Source organism: Haliaeetus albicilla, chromosome 26 (genome assembly GCF_947461875.1).
Source record: "Haliaeetus albicilla chromosome 26, bHalAlb1.1, whole genome shotgun sequence".
Classification (NCBI taxonomy): domain Eukaryota; kingdom Metazoa; phylum Chordata; class Aves; order Accipitriformes; family Accipitridae; genus Haliaeetus; species Haliaeetus albicilla.
In genome coordinates, this window is record NC_091508.1 from 5400112 (window position 1) to 5418460 (window position 18349).

The 18349-nt window shown below is 58.6% G+C and overlaps 1 protein-coding gene across 5 annotated transcripts in view; it reads left to right on the plus strand.

Annotated features, from left to right (window-relative positions):
- SCUBE3 (signal peptide, CUB domain and EGF like domain containing 3) overlaps positions 1 to 18349 on the plus strand; it is a 38991-nt gene that overhangs the window by 10848 nt on the left and 9794 nt on the right. For 3 of the 5 annotated variants that reach the window (XM_069770710.1, XM_069770709.1, XM_069770711.1), the window contains 6 exons: positions 2890 to 3024; positions 6209 to 6334; positions 7257 to 7373; positions 11339 to 11386; positions 15106 to 15222; positions 16834 to 16956. In XM_069770710.1, coding sequence (XP_069626811.1) covers positions 2890 to 3024; positions 6209 to 6334; positions 7257 to 7373; positions 11339 to 11386; positions 15106 to 15222; positions 16834 to 16956 — 666 coding nt within the window. The remainder of the gene's footprint in view (positions 1 to 2889; positions 3025 to 6208; positions 6335 to 7256; positions 7374 to 11338; positions 11387 to 15105; positions 15223 to 16833; positions 16957 to 18349) is intronic. The other 2 variants (XM_069770713.1, XM_069770712.1) reach the window with 1 other exon arrangement.

Sequence of the window (18349 nt, forward strand, 5' to 3'; positions counted from 1 at the left end):
CCATTGCACGGGGGTGATGCTGGGGCAGGATGCCCCGTTCTGGGAGGAAAACTTGTTCCATGAGTCCATCCATAGACTGGGAGATGCTGGGGTAAGGCAAGACTGGGAGGGTTGGGTTTGGGGATGCTGGGCGTGAGTCGCAGCCTCCCCACGGCCGCATCCTGCTGCGGCGAGCGGCCGGACCGGCAGCTCTGCTCCGCTGCCGAAGGCAGGACCAGCCGGTGGGGCTCACCCGGGCCCTGCCGCTCGCTCCGCTCGTGCTTGAGGTCAGCCCTGCACCTGCCAAAATAGATGAGTTAATAGCAAATATGGTGGGGATGGGAACCAGCAAAGGGACTGGGTAAATAATCCCCGGGCCAAGACAAACCCGGCATCTGCCTACGGAGCGGCCGTGCATCCTCCCGGCCACTTCCCACCGCCCCAAACTCCATCCGGCTGCGGCATAGCCAAAGCTCCCGGCAGAGCCCCGGGGCTGGCCGGGCTTCCCGCTCCCCGGCACCCGCTTCCTCCCGCAGCACCCGCGGGTGGGATCACTGGGGCACGGGGCCGCCCGCCTTCCCTCCGCCTGGAGCTCATGCTATTTTCTAATTAGTGTCTGCAGAGAGGTCATTAATGAGCTCATCACTGGGAGGAGGAGGAGGGGGAAGGGATTATGGACACATACGCTTTGCATTAACCACCATCACCGGGATCTTTGCGGCCTCCTTGGGGAGGGGGGAGATTTACACAGCTGGGAGGAGGCGCGGGCGGGCGGCTCTGCCTTCCTCTCCCGGGGGAGGATGAGCCCAAGGAGAAGAAAGGAAAGCCGGGCTCGGCAAGCCGCAGACGTCATGTGTTTACAGAGTTGGACCGGCGGGGATGGAGGTGGCTGGGGAGCAGCCGGGTGAGGGGGGACCTGGGTGGGGGCAGCCCCGGCTCCCCCCTTGAGCCCTTCCTCGGCTCGTCTCAGTGGGGCATCTTGGCCGTGTTGCTTTGCTGTAGGGATGGTGCAGGTTTATCCCCTGGAACCCATTTTACAGATGAGGATGTTGAGACCCTCTGTGTTCCAGCTGGGTTTGCTTAGCGGCTGCTTTCGGGGGGCAGCAGGGATGAACCCCAGTGGGTTTTTCCCCATCGTCCTTCCCCCCCATCCTGACTGTGCTTTGCCCAGCCTGCAAACATCCCCTCTTAGCCAAAAGAAAGAGAAGCAGAACAAAGTGGAGGGTCATGCTCAGGCTTTGCTGGTGCCATGGGCAGTGGTCGAGCCACCAGAGCCCAGCGACCCCCCCATCACCCACCGCAGGCAACCTTTTGAACCAGGACAGGAATTCGAGCCCCCGTCCTGACATGGGCCGTGCTGGCTTCTGCCCATGTCTGTTGTATTTAATAAAACAGGTATTAGAGCGGCAGAGTCTCATTTCAGCCATTGGGTTTGAACGGCTGCCTCCTCATTTTTGTGCGGAGCTTGAAGGAGAAGTCGCAAGACATTAAGCCCTTGTTATAAGCGGGGGGATTTGAGGAGAGTTATTGGCGTCTGCAGGACATAGCTTGGCTGGGATGAGCCTCGGAGGAAGCTGCAAGCCTCCTGCCATCATAGAAGACGTCCCTTTTGTGTCTGGCTGCAGCCCGGCTGTCAGCTCTAGCCTGCCCCACGGGCACCCGGGTGTGAGATGATGTTTTCAACATCTCCTTTCCAAGGTAGCGGGTTTGTGGGGTGCTCCTGGCTCTGCTCCTGCAGCAGTTTCCAGTTGGAGCTGCAGCCCCTGCCTTGATTTCCGAGCATCCCTCGGGACTGCAGCATCCCCTGGGGTTGCAGCATCCCCAGGGCTTGCCCGGAGCTGGGGCATGGTGCAAGGCACCCACGCTGCTCAGGCATCCATCCGTCCATCCATCTCTTTGCCCAAAAGCAAGGGGTTTTGGCGCATGCCGTGCCGCTCAGGGAGGAGGGCAGTGCCGGGGGGGGGCCAGGGCTGGGACCCCCCCCGGCACGTGCCGTCACCAAAACTCTATTCCGGTGTCTCCAGTGGCCGATGCTGGCGGGGCTCAGCTTTCCCCTCGGCTGCCAGCTCTGCAACGCTCAAGTTCATGGAAGGTTTTCTTTGGCACGGGGCCCCTCGCTCCCCAGCCCGACGCCATCGCCCGTCCCCGGGACCACGGGCGGAGGGGGCAGGGGTGGCCACGGCAGAGGTTTGCCTTTCTGCCTGAGCCCAGCATCCCAGTTGCTCTGGCACCTTGGGGCACTGGTGGGTTCAGCTTGGACCACTGTCCCCAAAAACCCTCTGGAGAGAGCAACGGGCTCCTCATTAAACGAGGGGTTTGCAGGGACGGAGCAGGAGCAGCCCGGGGCGAGGGCATTGCTGCTGCCATGGGTGCACATCTCGAGCCCCTTCCAGTCTTGGTTTGTTAAACCAAAACAGGCACAAGGGCAGCAGAGCTGCCGGGGATTTGAGTCTCCTTACAAGTAATTATCCCCGCTCTGGGCTAAGGTTTCCCAGCTTCCCCTAATGAAGTGCAGGCATCCCCAGCCGGCTTGGAGGGGCTGGGAGCAGGGGGCGGCTGCAACCGGCATCCCGGCCGAGCATCCCGGGTGCTTTGCGGAAAGGGGTCACAGCTTGCTTGGGGGTCCCAGGTCAAGGAAAATCCCTTTCTCTGTGGTTTGGTGCTCCCATCTGTACAATGAGACCTTTTTTGCCCATCAGCCAGGGAAGCTGTATGGCCTCTGCAACCCACCCCTTAACACGTTTTGCCTTCATCCCCTGCAGCCCTAAAGCAGCCCCGCTTCTTCTAGCTGAGGGATCACAGATGTAAAGCAGAACTGATTTGCTATGTAGCAAATCTGTCACACCCAGCTCCCCATCCCCTTGGCGTGCCACCGTGCCATGCTCACCCCCTGCCACCTTCACTTTGCAGACCTGGATGAGTGCTCGGAGGGCAACGGCGGCTGCCAGCAGACCTGCGTCAACATGATGGGCAGCTACGAGTGCTTCTGCCGGGAGGGCTTCTTCCTCAGCGACAACCAGCACACCTGCATCCAGCGCCCCGAAGGTTAGTGCACGGCATCTCCCCGCCGCAGGGCACCCTCCATCCCCTGCATTTATCAGGCAGGTCTGTCCCCCATCATCCCTGGCCATCCCTGCACAGTGCCTGGCTTTGGGTGCTGGTGCTGGTTCATGACCCTTCTTGGTGCTGCAAATTTAAAAGCAAATTTATTATGAGCACATTGGGAGAGGATACTACAGGGCTAATAAACATCTCCATAACAAAATCCTCGCAGGGCTCTTTATCAAGCACAATAATACCAAACGGAGGACGTTAATCCTATATCCAGAGCGTTTTATTAAATAAAAGGTACCCGGAGATCCTCACACCACCCTGCGAGACTCATCTTCTCCTCCCAGGTCTTGTGAAGCACCGAGCCCTTAGTCTCGATATCAGCTCTAAATTGCTGCCGTCTGGAGCAATCTCTTAGCCAAAATAAGAGGAAATGAGAGATTTTTGCATCTCTGCTGATTTTTATCTCTGCTGCTTGGCAAAGCCGGCTGAGTGTTTTTACTTTCTTCCTTCCCCCTTCCCAGCTGCATCGGTCCCTCCAGCTCCCTGGGGGATCTCGCCCAGCCCAGGACAGCTCAGTGGCCACAGTTCCCTCTCCCATGTCCCCATCCTCTGTGTGTCTGGGAGGGATGAGCTGGCTGCTCCTTTGTCCCAGTGACGCAGTGGGTGGCCTCCACTGGGGACAGGGATGCAGGTGCTGGTTTTTGAGCTGATTTTTTGAGCTGAACGTCTGCAGTGTTGTTGGCCTGGGGAGGTCTGTGTTGCTTCTGCACCCCGAGATTGATCTCGTAGCTGCTACGTGGTCCCTGAGCTCAGGCTCAGGAGCGGCTGCTGGGAGGGTTGCAGCTGGTCCCTGGGCTATGAGCCTGGAAAAAGTGGAGAGCTGAGGCCAGTTGGGGTCCGATGTTAAAGCCTGTTCTGACTTTACTCCTGGCTCCTTGGGCACTGCCAAGGCAGAAGCATTTGGTATTAGAGAGCTAAACCTCAATGTTACGACTTCTTCCTTCCTTCTGGGGTCCTTGCCAGCTCCTTGTCTCTCTTCTCCTACCCTTGCAGGAGGCTTTCTCCTTTTCCTCTGCTCTTTCTCTGTTTCTCAATCTCCCTCTTGCTTTCCTCTCTCCCTCCTGATGCAGAGGGGATGAAATGCTGCTGGGAGATGGATCCCAGGACCCTCCTCCTGCAGCACCACAACCCTCTCCCTCGCACCAGCCAGTCCCTCCCAGTAAGGAGAGGCCAGGGGTTGGGGCTTGCTGTGTATCGGTGCCTTTAAACCCTGTCGCGCTCAGCCCGACGATGACAGCGGAGCCACTGAAAGCAAAAGGAGCGAGCAGGGTCCTTGCACTGGTGCAAGAGCAGATAACGATGCTGCACAGAGAGGACGAATTAAAGGGGGTGCATCCCTTCCCGGGCGGTGGCTGTAGGCACTGAGGGATTGCTGTCTCCTGGTGTCGTGCAGCGGAGGAGGGTGCTGTGCCCGGGTGGAATCATCTGGGGAGTCTTAGGAAAACAGTGTGTGGCCGTCCCGGCCTGGATGGGAGCCAGGGCACACGGACACCAGAGCTTGTGTCTCTGCTGGGATGTGCCGGGGGATCCCTGCAGACTGCCGGCCGTTGGGATCTGGCTTCTCTGGAAGGTGGCATCTCAGGAAGGGGAGCAGCGGTGCAGCAGGGCAGGGTCAGCCTCAGAGGTCTCTGTGTCCGCCGTGGTACCTGGAACGCGGTGGAGATGCTGCCAGGTAGTAAAGAGCAGCAATAAAAAGGAGGAGGAGAGAAAAGCTGCTGTTCAGCGGAGAGGCTGGGAGCACTTGGCTGTCCCCTGCGTCCCTGGGGCATTGCATGTCCAGGGCAGGGCTATATGGAGCACAGGGGTTTGCAGCACCTTCCTGGCCCTGGGACAGGCTGGAGGGTGCTGGGGGGATGGAGTGGGGCTCCCCACAAGTTGGGGGTTCCCAGCATGGAGGCCAGGGAAGGGAGGGCTGGTGTGGTTGGAGACAGAAGGCTCTAATTACAGAGGGCTCGACTGCCACTGCAATTACAGATGATCGCCCTGTCCTGGAGCCAAGCCAGGCGGGATCTGCCAGGCAGGTGATGGGGAGCTACCTGGGACACTCACAGGCTCCAGCCTGTGGTTTTTAACCCTTTCTGTGCATGCTTGGTGCATTTCAGCATCCTCCTTCAAGGTGCCCTGACCCCATAAGGATCTTCCCTTGCCCTTCTGGCCCAGGCTCTTGGCGCCCCACAGGCTTGCAGCTCTGCCCAGTCCTCCATCCTGATGCTGGCACTGCTTACCCCATGGTGGGCTCAGCCCTGTGTGCCTGGAAAGGAGCAGACCCCCTCCCTCTGCCAGAAAAATGCCCTGAGCAGGCGGTTGCATCTCCCGGAGGGCCATCCCCGGCTTGCTGTGGGTTTTATTAAATGTCTCATAAACTCCTGTTGATGCCCTGTTCAGCATCCACTGAACCTGGCTTTCTGCAGCTGACTGTCCCCATGTCCCAGGAGAGGCTGGGGTGAGAGGGTGCTGTGGACAAGTAAGCGAGGGCGAAATGGCAGCTCTGATAATGGGAACCAGCAGCTCCCCAAACCCTCATTTCCCAGGGGCAGCCAGCGTGTGAACCCTTCCCAAGCTGTCAATGCATCCCATAGCTTATGGGCATGCCCCGGGGCTCATCCCGGTGGAGCAGCTCCATGGCTCTCCCCACCAGCAGCCAGCTCTGCCCCCCCAAACCCTTCTTTGCTTGGCTGAACAATGCCACAACTGCCTGCCCAGGGGTCTGTAATCACAAACATGCTCACCCCATCTTCTTCATCTTCCAAAAAGGAGATGCATCGCTCCATCCCGTTGATGCCAGGCAGGGCTGGTGGGCAGCAGCAGCTTCTACACCCGCTGCTTGCCCCGAGGTGTGGGAGTGGGGTCTCACCCAAGGCAATGGGAGGGAATCAAAGGTTCAAGGCTCCAGGGTGGCTTTGCCCACCTTCTTGACCCACTCTGTGCCAGGAGGTGCTGCCCTTCAAGGCACTGCTTGGGGTTATCCTGTCCCCACTAAGGTCCTAGCTTTGCAAGGTTTTCCCCTCATTGCCCCCATCTCCCTGTCCCTGTCCCACCCCAGACATCCTTCTGCTGCCGTGGACCATTGCTGGCAAGGTTTTGGAGCTTTTCTTTGCTTCCTTCTCTCTTTTAGAAGGAATGAACTGCATGAACAAGAACCACGGCTGTGCCCACATCTGCCGGGAGACCCCCAAGGGGGGCATCGCCTGCGAGTGCCGCCCTGGCTTTGAGCTCACCAAGAACCAGCGCGACTGCAAACGTAAGGAATGCACCAGGGACGGGGATACGGCCTCCTGGGGACCCTTAACCTTGTCCCAGTGGTAAACACCCCTCCTGGCCCTGCTGCAAAGCCCTGACCCCCCCATGGTACTAGTTGATTTATCGAGCCTGAAGCCCTCTGGCTTCATTTTCCTCTGGCATCCCGCTCTGCCATGTCCCCACGAGACATCATGCCCTTACACTGAGCAGGCTGAAATGGCAGCTAAAGGGGGTCCCAGAGGCGCAGCATCCCCTGTCCCACCATTTTGCTTTCCCAAGGGGAGATGAACAGGGAGAGTACAATCGGCACAGGAGGAGCGCAGGAATCCTTTCCCTGGGGGTCGTGGTGCTCTCAGCCTGTCTGATCTCCTGCCAGCATCTCACTGGCACTGCCAGGGTTATTAAATAGATATGGACATGTTTATGCAATTATTTTTATTTTGTTTCTCATTTGCTGTCTGCAGCAAACGTGTAAAATTGCTGATGAAATGGAGTTTTAATCCTATGAGCCTATTTTCCCTCCAAGCTAACTGAACAGTACGCCTCGCCCCCCGGGGAGGGCTGGCAGGGATTCCCAGGAGCACCTGAGTCATTCCAGAGCTCGGGAAAGTCCCACCCTTCCCTGTAACACCAGATCCAGGGTCAGGGGCAACCAGCCCATCGGTCCCCTTTGCTCCGGCTCCACCGGTGGCATTTAGCAGATATGCAAACGGGAAGACGCGAGAAACCACATAACAGTTTGCATCTGCCAAGATCCTGCAGGGAAAGTCAAAGGGCTCTAGAAATTATCCAGGAGGGAGGGATCTCTCCGAGGGTACAGACGAGGTTTTTCCAAGCTGGCTTTATGCTACTGCTTGGGGATGCTGGGCAGGGAAGAGAAGGGCTGGGGCTCCAAGTGACAGCCGGTGCTTTGCCTCCCGCAGTGACCTGCAACTACGGGAACGGGGGCTGCCAGCATACCTGCGACGACACCGACCAGGGACCCAAGTGCGGCTGCCACGTCAAGTTTTTGCTGCACTCCGACGGGGTGACGTGCATAGGTAGGTGCGAGTCATCACCTGGCCGTGGGGACATGGGTCGGGGTATGGGATGGCTTATCTTCCTCCCTAGGCAATTTGCTCTTGGCCTGATGAAGGGGTTTTTTTTCAAGCTTTGGGGATGCGGCGTTTCCTTTTGCTGAGATCAGAGAAGCTTGGTGTGTGTGTGAGGGATGCTGCGGGTACCTGTGGGGTGCAGGGATGCGTCGCTGCTCAACCATGGGGAGTGAAAGTGGCTGCAGGGATGCTTGAGGGGACATTTGGGGACATATCGGTTGTGCCCGGGTGCGGGCAGGGGTCCGTGCCTGCCTCCGTTCTGCTGAAGAGAGAGGGGTGAGGATGTCCCCATGCTAGAAATTGTTACTGTCACTGTCACCGGCAGCATTCAGGAGGGACATGGAGGGGACAGATTTGACCGTGGCGATCTGTTCGGACTTGGCGTCGGGGCCTCGGCTCAGGAGCAATTGTCTTGCAAAGAAAACCCAAAACACCAACAACCTGACAACTCAACCACCCCCAGAATTGTCCTTTTCCTGTGTGTGTTTTCAAATTGTAAAACATCAAACAGAGATAGAAGTTTTACTGGTTTCATATGCTTGTGCTGTTTAACAGCTGATTTGATTTAAAAAAATGTTACATTCAGGGAGTGATTAAGTCCACAAATTGATCTAGACATTTGAGTTCTTATTTTGCAAAATAAAAAAGGAAAAGGAATTGAAAGCAAGAGAGAGGTTTTGGCTCCTCATGTCTCCGCTGTGCCTGAACAGAAAACCCTCTGCGCTTTCCAAAGACAGCTCCGTCCTCAGGGAAAGTGGCGGAGGAGCCCCCCGAACCCTCGGCTGCTCACCGCCAGCTCGAGGGATGCTCGGGGCTGAGCCCCCACCAAAGCCCTCCTTCCTGTCAGCTCGGCTGCCTGCTACCTTAACGTCACCACTGTCACCCAGCCCGCTTCCAGGATTAATCCCAGGCCCTCCTGGCTGCTGGCAGGCGCTCGCATTGCAGCCCCTTGTCCCCGCCGTCCTCATATTTGCTCCCGCGGCCGCTGCATCCCATCCCACCCGCTGAGGACCTTCCCGTGGGGTTATTGCTATGCCCGGGGTGGGGAGCGCTCCTCCGACGGGGATTTTGGGACCCGGGGGTGCATCAGCTGGTGCATTCCTCCTGGATGGTGGTCCCTGCGCGTGTGATGTCTGTGTTGGTGCGAGGTCTCTGACACCGAAATGATGCTCCTGACCTGCTGGGTGCAGGGGGTGGGAGAGCAGCTCTCTGAAGCATCTTGTGATTTGGGGGATGCTTGAGAGGGGTCTGTTTGCCAGAGAGTCTCAGCACTCGGACCCCGGGTACCACAGTTGTGCGGGTGGGATTTGGGGGTTTCCAAAATTGCTCATTCTCATGGCCTTGGCCAAAATCTCCCCTTTCACCCCCATGCCGTGCACCATACCTGCTGGGGAGGCATCCCCCAACCAGAGCCGGTACATCGCCGTGATCTCTCCCCTCACCCACCTTCCTGGGGGAAATCAAACACCAGGATGGAGGATTTTAGGAGCAGCACCAGCCCAAAACTCACCGCCGTGCCTTTCGCATCCCTTTCGGGTCTGCAGCCCCCTCTCCGCAGGAAGGGGCCCGCCTGCCTCCCGCATCCCCCCGGGGATTCTCGGCCCCCCAGCCCTGCCGCGGGAACACTGTGGGATTGTGCTCCGGCCGCTGGGAGCCGGCAGCTGCCCCGCAGGGATGCCCGGCCGGCAGATTTACGGCCGAGGTACCTGCTCAGATATTTATAACCACCCTTTCTTGTTTTACAGCTGGGGCTCAGCAAACAGCCCTCCCCCATCCCCGGCGCTCCCTCCGCCGCCCCTTCCCCATTTCCTCTGAAATATTTCATCATTTCAAGGGGAATAAAGTTTCCAGCAAGGGGAAACGCAAACTCGCTCCCCGGGCCATGGGCTTTGAAATTGTACGCGGTGCGTTTGATGGGCTGCCGGGACAGGCCCCTGGTCCAGGTTCCCTTCAGATCACACCACGCGGCAGGAAGCACGATCAGCCCCTTTGAATGACAGTTTCATTAGGCCACGGCCGGTGTTTTTCATTTTTCCGCTTTTTATTGCTGCTTTTAAAAATGCAGATAATGAATAACATGCCTCTGAGCAAAGTGGGGCCAGCCCTAATGGCTCCCAACATGTCTGCAGGCTTGAGGGGGAGGGGGAGCCGGGAGGGGAGGCCGATGACCTTATGTATTTATATATGTGCTCAAAAACCAGCCTTTTTTTAAAAAAAAAAGAAAAGCACATAAAATCACCCTCCAGCAGCCCAGGGTGCAGCGCCCGCAGGGAGATGCAAACCAGGCTGTGGAGGTTGATGCAGATTTAGGCTTTCCAGGAAGATTTGCAAGCCAGGGCATCACTGCAGCTCCCTCGAACAGATATCTGGGGTGCAGCAGGGCCGTCGCTGTCCCCCGGCTCATGGCGAGCACCGGTGGAGCGGGAGGTGGTGGATGGGAAGGAAATACGATTAGATGGAGAAGGAAACTAAACCAGCTCAAGTTTTATGGCCGATTTCCTCACCCGCACCCGGGCGGTTTGCGGCGGCACCGGTGATGCTCCCCAGCTTTGTGAAGCCGGCAGTGCCGGGAGCAGTGCCGGGAGCAGGGGCTGCACCGGACCCCGCTGCCGGGTCAATGCCGGGGACACTAGAGCAAAGGGAATGCGGCGTAGGAGGGCTCTGGGAAGGGGAAAGCAGGGCACGGGGATCCGAGGCGGGTGGCCGTGGGCATGCCGTGCATGCTGCTCCGCACACATCGACCTCCCCGAGGAGGACACGGTCCCTGCAGAGCCTCGGCATCCCGTGTCCCTTCTGCTGAATCTCTGCCCTCAGCCTCCCGGGACAGCACAGGCACAGCCGGGGGCTGCGTTTCCCTTCTTTTCCCCTTCCACCATCCTCCCCTCCACACGGACCCGGCATCGTTTCTCACTAAGCGGGGATGCACTCGTCTCCCCTCGGTCCCGTGGGTGATGGGCTCCACATGCCCTGAGCACCCCAGCCCCACGCTCACCCGGGGGCTCTCCGGCTTTGGTCCAGCACTGCCATGGGGCTCTGTCCCCACATGGGAGCAAAAAGAAGTGCTGGGGTGCCTTGTCCCCTTCCCAGAATGACCGGGGTGAAGAAGGGACATCTCCCAGCCATGGATGGGTGGTGCCAGGCAGAGTTTCCTTTGCAGGGCAAAGGTCAAGCTAATTTTCTGGCACAATCCCCAAAAGTGATCCCTGGGTGTTTTAACACCGATTTGGGGATCTGTGGCTTTGCCCAGGCTGCTCTCAGCCCCTTCTTGGCCATTTGTCCCCCCCAGGCTCCCACACACTCCCTCAGGAACTCAGCACCCTGGGGCTGTGCCGTGCCTTGCCAGGGTTCCCCGCACCCAGGCGCACCGACACACGGGTGAGGCTGAGCAGCCCAAGCACACCCAAAATTTGGGCTCACCTCCAGCTTGGCTGCTAAATCCAAGTGGTGCAAGTGCCACCGGTGGGACGCGGTCGCCTTTCCGGAGACCATGGCTGTGCAGCATCCATACAGCTCCTCTCAGGGATTGCAATCCACCCCAGCACACACTGGTTTTGCTCTGGCAAGGACGAGGACCCGACTCCCCAGACTAACGGGCTGCACTAACGCTCCTCGTAACGCGCTTCCTCCCTCTCGCATGGGGTTCCAGCCAGCCCAACACAGAGCACGAAACCAGAGGGGGTTTGGAGAGGCTGTGGGACACGGGATGCTTTGGACAGGGTGATGGAGGAGTTGATAGCACTGGACACAAACCTCAGCTTTTAGCTCTTTTGGGAGGTGGGGGGGAGAAAAAGCCAAAGGGACAATTTCCACCAGGCTGGAAAGGCAGCAGAGTCAAACCCATTGACGTGTGACACCAACCGAGCTCCTTGCTGGACACTGTTTCTAAATCACTTTTTTATAATGTTAAACAGGGGAGAGACACTTCCAGCAACACGTTATCCTTGAGACGTTTTCTAATGGTAAATATTTTTGTTCTCTCTATCTCTACAAAGGGGTCTAACCGTAGACGGTCTCTCATCTCGAGATCATAACCGGGCTCGGGGGGCTGAGCTGTCACGCTAACCGCATGCCTCACTAACCTTGTCCCCCACTGCTGCTTTTAAACCCTGCAGAGCAAGCCTGGCCTCGGGCTGCAGGCTGACTTTGCTTTTGGGGACAGAGAAAGAAACCCTCCCCTGGCTGTGCTTGCATGAGGCGGGGGCTCTCGCATTGCTTTGATCGATCCAGCCCGGTGCAGGGGGTGATAATCCGCTTTCCAGTGGCTGCGGCAATGGTTATCCACCCCCCCACCGCCGCCAAGCAAGCCCGAGAGGCTGCCGGCGGCTGTGTGATGGGGAGGGGGATGCTCGTGCCCGTCTCTGCGCTGTGCGCTCCCAAAGTTGCCCCTACCCACAGCCCACCCACTCACGGACGGTCCCCTCTGTGGGTGCGGGGACATTCAGAGTGTCCCAGAGTTTGGCCCAGGAGAGCTGCTAACCGTGCTCAGGGGCACCTAGCCCAGAGCTGCAGCAAATTGCAGAGCTGCGATGACCCTTTATTGGGCTCGGCACCTCGGCTGCTTCCCCAAGGATTCCTTTGCAACCCCCGTCGGGTCTCTAAGCCCTTCATAAAGGTAAGGCGATGCCTCTGCTCTGCCAACAAGGAAACCAAGGCAGTCTGAAGGTGCAGTGACTTGTCTGCGGTGGAGAATCTTGTTCATGGATGTGCTGGGTGCATGCAGACTCCTGGCACATCCAGGAGGAGCTGTGGGTGCACAGCTCCCCGGTGGCAGGGAGCACCAACCGCGGCTTTCGGGGGGCTCTGCAGAGCCTTTCCCACAGGGGTGGGAGAAGGGGGGAACCCCAGCTCCGTGCCATCACCGAGCTCCAGCCAACGCAGCTGTAATCCCTCCGATTACCGCGCAATTATCTCCTTAGGCTTGTGGGATCGCAATCCTGCTGCGATTGCCGCTTCCCGGCAGGTGGAGGCGAAGCCGGAGCGTGTGCGGGCAGGGTGCTGCGGGGGCATGGGCAGGGGCTCCGTCGGACCCCGGTGACGGCTGGCGCGGTGAAGGGTGTCAAGTGGGGTGAGGATTTCCACGGCACGGTGGTCAGGAAGCGAGACTGTAGCTGGGATGGAGGAGGGTGGGAAAGAGTGTGTGTGTGTGCAAGCTGCTTTGTCTTCTCCCTCCCCGAGCGATGGAGGCCCTCGCCAAAGCCCTGTGTGGTTGGGTGAGTCACGCTGGCTCGCACCAGGCTGGGAGCAGCCCCCGGGCTGCCGGCACCGCCGAACAATGCCGCTCTCCCGGGGCCCCGCTCCAGTGCCTGGCCCCAGCCACCCCACCTCGGCTGCCTCGCAGGTACCCCAGCAGCCCCCTCCAAGCTTTTTGCAAGCCTAGGACATGGTGCCCCTCTTTACAAAAGGGTTTTCAGTGGTGTCCCAGCCATGCCGGCTCAGCTCCCACCCCATGCACGCCCCAGGCAGCGGCCGCATCCTGCAGGGGATGGCGGGTGAGGCTTGCTTTACGTCTCAGCCGAAATTCCTGAAGGTGCAAAGGGGCCGGGAGGGGAGATGGGTGCTTCAGCGCTGGAGGAGGCTGTGAGCATGGTGAAGCATGCCCAGAGCACCGTGCTCCCCAGAGAGCCACGTTCTCCCCGGTGCAGCCGCTTCTCCGGCTCCCCGATCCCGCCAAAAGCAGTGCCCGCGCCGAGCCCATCGTCTCATCTCGGCGGCAACCCTGTTAAATCAATCCTCCCTGGGCTGCTTCTGCATCAGCTGCTGAAACAAAGGCTGGCATTAAATAATTCATCGGGCTTCCAGAAAGTTTCCCTTCCCTTTGGCATGGTGTCACCCACACCATGCTCTTCGCCCCGGTGTCACCGGGAAGCCGGGGGGACGGTCCCGGCGTGGCCAGGCTGCATGTGGCGCGAGGACCTGGCTGGAGGAATAATATCTTCAGAAATCCCTCCCTTGCCATTAGGTTTTGTAATTGTGCTGGCTATTAATTTCATAAAATGGTCCCTTTTGTTCTCTTATTATGGGACATCATAAAAATAGCAGCGGCAAGACGAGCACAGAGCGATCCCAGCTCCCTCGCCCTGCAGCAAATGGTTGGATGGTTCAGTCATTCCCACCCCATGCGGCGCTCGCAAAGAGTGGGAGAACCTGGGATTTGCTCTTTCCAAGGAATTTCTTCAAGGCATTTTCATCTTGGGTTCCTTGAAGCCCAAATGCCTCATTTATCCAAGCAACCATCCTTTTGAAAGGAATATTTTATTATCCTTTGTGAACAACTTAATGCACTTCAAACCATTGTTCTGGTGGTTAGGACTGAAATTGAGGATTGATCTCACAGGGAAGCTGTCAAGCTGAAAATGCTCCATTTAAATTAGTGTCCCTTCTAGTCCTACCAGCAACAGCTGACTTTGATAATACTGAAATAATTAGCTTTTTTTTTTTAAATTGGTCTTTTTTTTCCACTGATGCTGCCTGCCTCTGTGTGTGTGTGTTCTAATTATACAAAGCGTCTCCCAAATTAGCCTGCGACACTGGACCGGCCAGCGTGCCCGAATGGCGGGTGACGGTTAGGGACCAGCAGTGCGGGGGGTCACTGGTGGCTTTGTAGCCCAGTGGCTGTGGTGGCAGCAAGGGGGACAGGACACCCCCCCGCTGCCATCTCGCCAGGGGACTGGGGCTGCGCACCTGCATCCCTGGGGAGCCGCAGCCTGGGCACCCCCAGCGAGACCCGGCTCTGGGTGTGTTTTGCACAGCAAGTGCTGTGACTTTGTCACTTAGAAATTCAATTCCTCCTCATTGGAACTGCCAAAGCTAGACTCCACCAGACCCTGTTTTTGGGGGACACGCAGCCCCAATGCCAGCGTGGGGGCTGAGCATGGCGGGATTAATCCCATGGAGCCGCTTTTCCCTCCGTCAGCTGAAAAGCCGATGCGTTTCGGGAACGTAGAGCCTCTGTTGAACCACCTCCGCTTTTCCCAGCGCCCTGAGTGTTGGCTGTTTCGCAACAGGCAGCAGCTCTGCCTGCACGTCCCTGCCTGTGTCCCTGACCCCGTCCTCTCTGGGATGACTGGGTGCTACTCTGCTGCCTGCCTGCAATTAATAAAGCATCCTCTAACGAGGGGACAGGGCTGTCCCCACTCCCCTCTCTGCCTTAAATGCAGATACCCAGTATATAAGAGAAGGTTGTTGGAAGGTGGGAGGGTTGCGCAGGGGTTTGGATGGGGAACCGGGAAATCTGGGGGCTTTTTCCTCCCTTAGCGTTGCCTGCAATGTGGGATGAATCACAGGAGCCCTTATTTCACCACCGAAATCCCTGGGAAGCAGCACCCGGATGCGATGGGAAGGCAACAAGCGCTGGGTCATCTGCAGAGGCAGAAGATGCTGCGGGATCACCAAGCATTAATGCCTTACCCTCCCCGGCCCTCGCGCTCTGTATCCGGGATGTTTATTAATTTGGGGGGCTCTGTGACCTTGTTAACGGCTGTGTGAAAAGCCAAGGGCGGTTTTGGTGGGCTCTGCAGGGAGGTTTGCACCTGCTGCCTCTCCCAGGCTGTGGTGTGGGGACAACTGGGTGGCATGGGGATGTTTGGGTGGCATGGGGACATCTGGGTGGCATGACTCCCCCCCCCGACTTTTAAACACCGGTCCATCACCCCGGCCACTCTCTCCCCTCTCCGTGCAGAGACGTGTGCTGTGAACAACGGGGGCTGCGACAGCAAGTGTCACGACGCGGCCACGGGTGTGCACTGCAGCTGCCCCATGGGCTTCATGCTCCAGCCCGACAGGAAGACGTGCAAAGGTAAGTGAGTGCGAGCGGGGCCGGGGTGTTCACCCGTGGGTGCCTCAGACCCCTCCTCGTGTCTTCGGTGCCCTTAGAAAAGGTGCAGTTTTAGCTCGGCTCGACGTTGGCCACAGCCTTGGCTTGCTTGGTGTTTGCATCCGTGGGATGGGGACGGGGATCACCCCCAGGCGCGAGAACTCAGCCGCCTTGCTGAAGGCACCACGGTCGGCCCCGCTCCCCCGGGAAGCCTATGGGGAGGAGGAAAGGGGAGTCAGGTCAAGTCAGAGGTGATGGCGTGGTACTTGTGGGGCTGGAGGGTCCCATCCCACCTTGCTCCACCCCGCTGCCTCAGTTTCCCCATGGGTAAGGTCTGGGCGTGCAGGAAATCCATACCCACTCTGGGAATTTGAGATGCGTAAGTCTCTCTGCAGTCACTGTCCGGACGGGTCCAAGCACCGTGTCCCGCTTCGGGGAGGACACCACGGGATGCCACGTGCCTCTGCACGCACCCACCGACATCCCCATCTACCTGCCTCTGCAAGGGGGAACAGTCCAGACTGGTTACCCCAGCCACCCAAACCTGACACCCCCCTGGGCAAGGGGACGCCGCGACCCCGGGGCTGGCCGATGCCTGCGTTGTGTCTTTTGGCAGCTCTGGGAACTTGACCCCGGTTGAAATGCAAGCCTGTCCCACTGCCGGCTGCCTGTCTACCTGCTGACTGCTTCCAGAAACCCCTTGCCCCCTGTTATTTTATCAGAACATACCCCCTCCCTTCTCCAGTTCTGCAGTTTCCAGGAACGTGCAATAACCCAGAGCCACGTCCCCTGTGTCTGGGGGTTTTATTACGGCTGCGGGCTGGTTTACAGCTCGCTCCTTTGCAGTCATAAAAAGAAAGCCCCAGCCCCAGAGAGGCAGAGCTGCCGCCCTGGCGCTGGCAGCTGGGGGATGGAGGGACGGGGAAGGCGGCTGCCTCTTCCTGGTCTCCTTCCATTTTACAGGTCATTTCCTAGCAGTAAATTTTGTGATTAGTGGAAAAAGGAAAAAAACCCAACCAAATAACCAAGTCCCGGCCTCTTTCCAAGTTGTTGGGGCTCTTTGCAGTAATTGTCATTTTTAGCTTTGTTTATGGCAGGAAGGAGATGGCAAGCAGAGAGGTGAGGGTTGAAAAGTATTTATTTTGTCAAGCGGCTGTTTTTGAAGGAGGGAGTGTCCCCTCCCGGTTTGCTCTTTCGTCCTGCTGCTCCTGGTCCCCAAAAGTAGCCCCCAGCCCAAACCTGTGACTCTGCATACTCTGGTCTGGTGCTTTCCCCAAGCTGCGAGGCTCTTTCAGAGACCCTGGCCCCTGGCTCTGCTCTGGGGGATGCTGAGACCTGCAGAAATTAAGCCTTTTGCACAACTTCCAAGAGGACCTGAGCCCAGGAGCCCTGGCCTTCCCCAGTGTCATGCATCAGCTCCCCAAATACACCCAGATAAAACCAGCAGCCACATTCCTCCGGTGACCATCAGAGCCCAAAGCGTTTCCTCTGTTTGCCGGCTCTTGGTGGGGATGGGGTCCGGAGGGGAGCACCCCGCTCTCCCAGCCGAGCAGCCCAGCCGGGGTACGATGCCATGTCCCCTGTCCCCACCAGACATCGACGAGTGCCGGCTCAACAACGGCGGCTGCGACCACATCTGCAGGAACACGGTGGGCAGCTTTGAGTGCAGCTGCAAGAAGGGCTACAAACTGCTCATCAACGAGAGGAACTGCCAAGGTAAGGGGCAGCGAGACCCTGGCACTCTGCCCTGCCTGGGGACATCACCTCTCCCTGCCCTCCGGCGTTTCTCAGCCCTCCCACAGCTGCTGCTGGAGGAGCGCTGGCCCGGTTATTCATTCCTTTTTGCTTTCCTCTGCACCGCATACATCCTTCGGGGGATTAGTGTTGGATTTGGGTTCTGGTCTGAGGCTTAGCCCTTTGATCTGCAGAGCTGGGCTGCCATCCCAGCCCTGCTCCCGAGTTGGGGATTTCTGGTCTCTTCTCGCGGCAGAATTAAAGCCAGCAATTAGGCAGATGCCAGGTGAAATCCTCTGGCCTTACTCAGGGCTGGGATGATGGTCATGATGTTCCCGGCAGCCCCATGAGCTGGGATGCAGCTCTGTCCAGGCACAGGGAGCGTCCCCGCCGGCAGCCCTGGCAGTGAGCACACCCTGAGCCCAGAGCTGTCGGCTCCGCTCTGGAGCACCCGTGGCAGGGGACCAGGGGCCCCACCAGCACCCCATGAGTCCTGGGAGGACATCCTGAGCTCAGCACCCAGCCTGGCATTTCTGGGCTGCTCCCAAGCTTCTCCACTTTATTGCGCAAAGTTTTTGCTAGCAATCCTGCAGCAGCACAACTGTAGCTCCCTGCTAAAGCGCACACACTGATGCACTGGCTGCTTGCTTCCCTCTTGAGAGGCCACTGTTTTCTTGGGCTGGATAACGGGAAGAGCAGCAGGACACGTCCTGCCTTGCCTCTTCCGCCGCTGCCAGCCACCCTGTGGCAGGGGCTGGATCGTGCCCTGCTCGGGGATGCACCATTTTTTGCATTGAGGCAGAGCAAGGATTTCAGTGGCTTTTGTAAAAGCGTTCCTCCTTTCCCCATCTGTTGGAGGGCAGGAGGGGAGCGGGAAGATGCATCCAGCTTGCTCCGGAGGGAGCTGGCTGCTCTGCGCTGCTTTTCCCACCTTTTTTCTCCCTGTCCCGAAGTCTTCCTGCACACCCCACCTAAACCCAGCAGGTTTAAAGGACCTGGAAGGTCACTGGGCCATCCCCGGGGGGAGCACGGGGCTCTGCCCCCCCAGCCTGCGGCCAAGGCCGACACGGCGGGTGTGTGTGAGCCCAAGTGTTGCCTCCCAAAAGCGCGCGGCCGGGGAAGGAGGGGGCTGGTGCGCTTCGGGGCTGCGACCGCTTTCATCTCCGTCCAGGTTCCACGCTCTTGGGAGTTTGACGCGAGCACGGCAATTAACTTAATGAAGCCAATGAAATGATGCTCAAACCCGCCAGGGTGGGTTCATCCACCCAGCCAGGGCCTCCCTGCCCCGGCGAGGTGCCCCGCGGGGCCGAGCAGACATCGCTGGCACCATCCCCAGGGCAGGATCTGCCCACGCAGCATCTCTCCCTGGCACGGG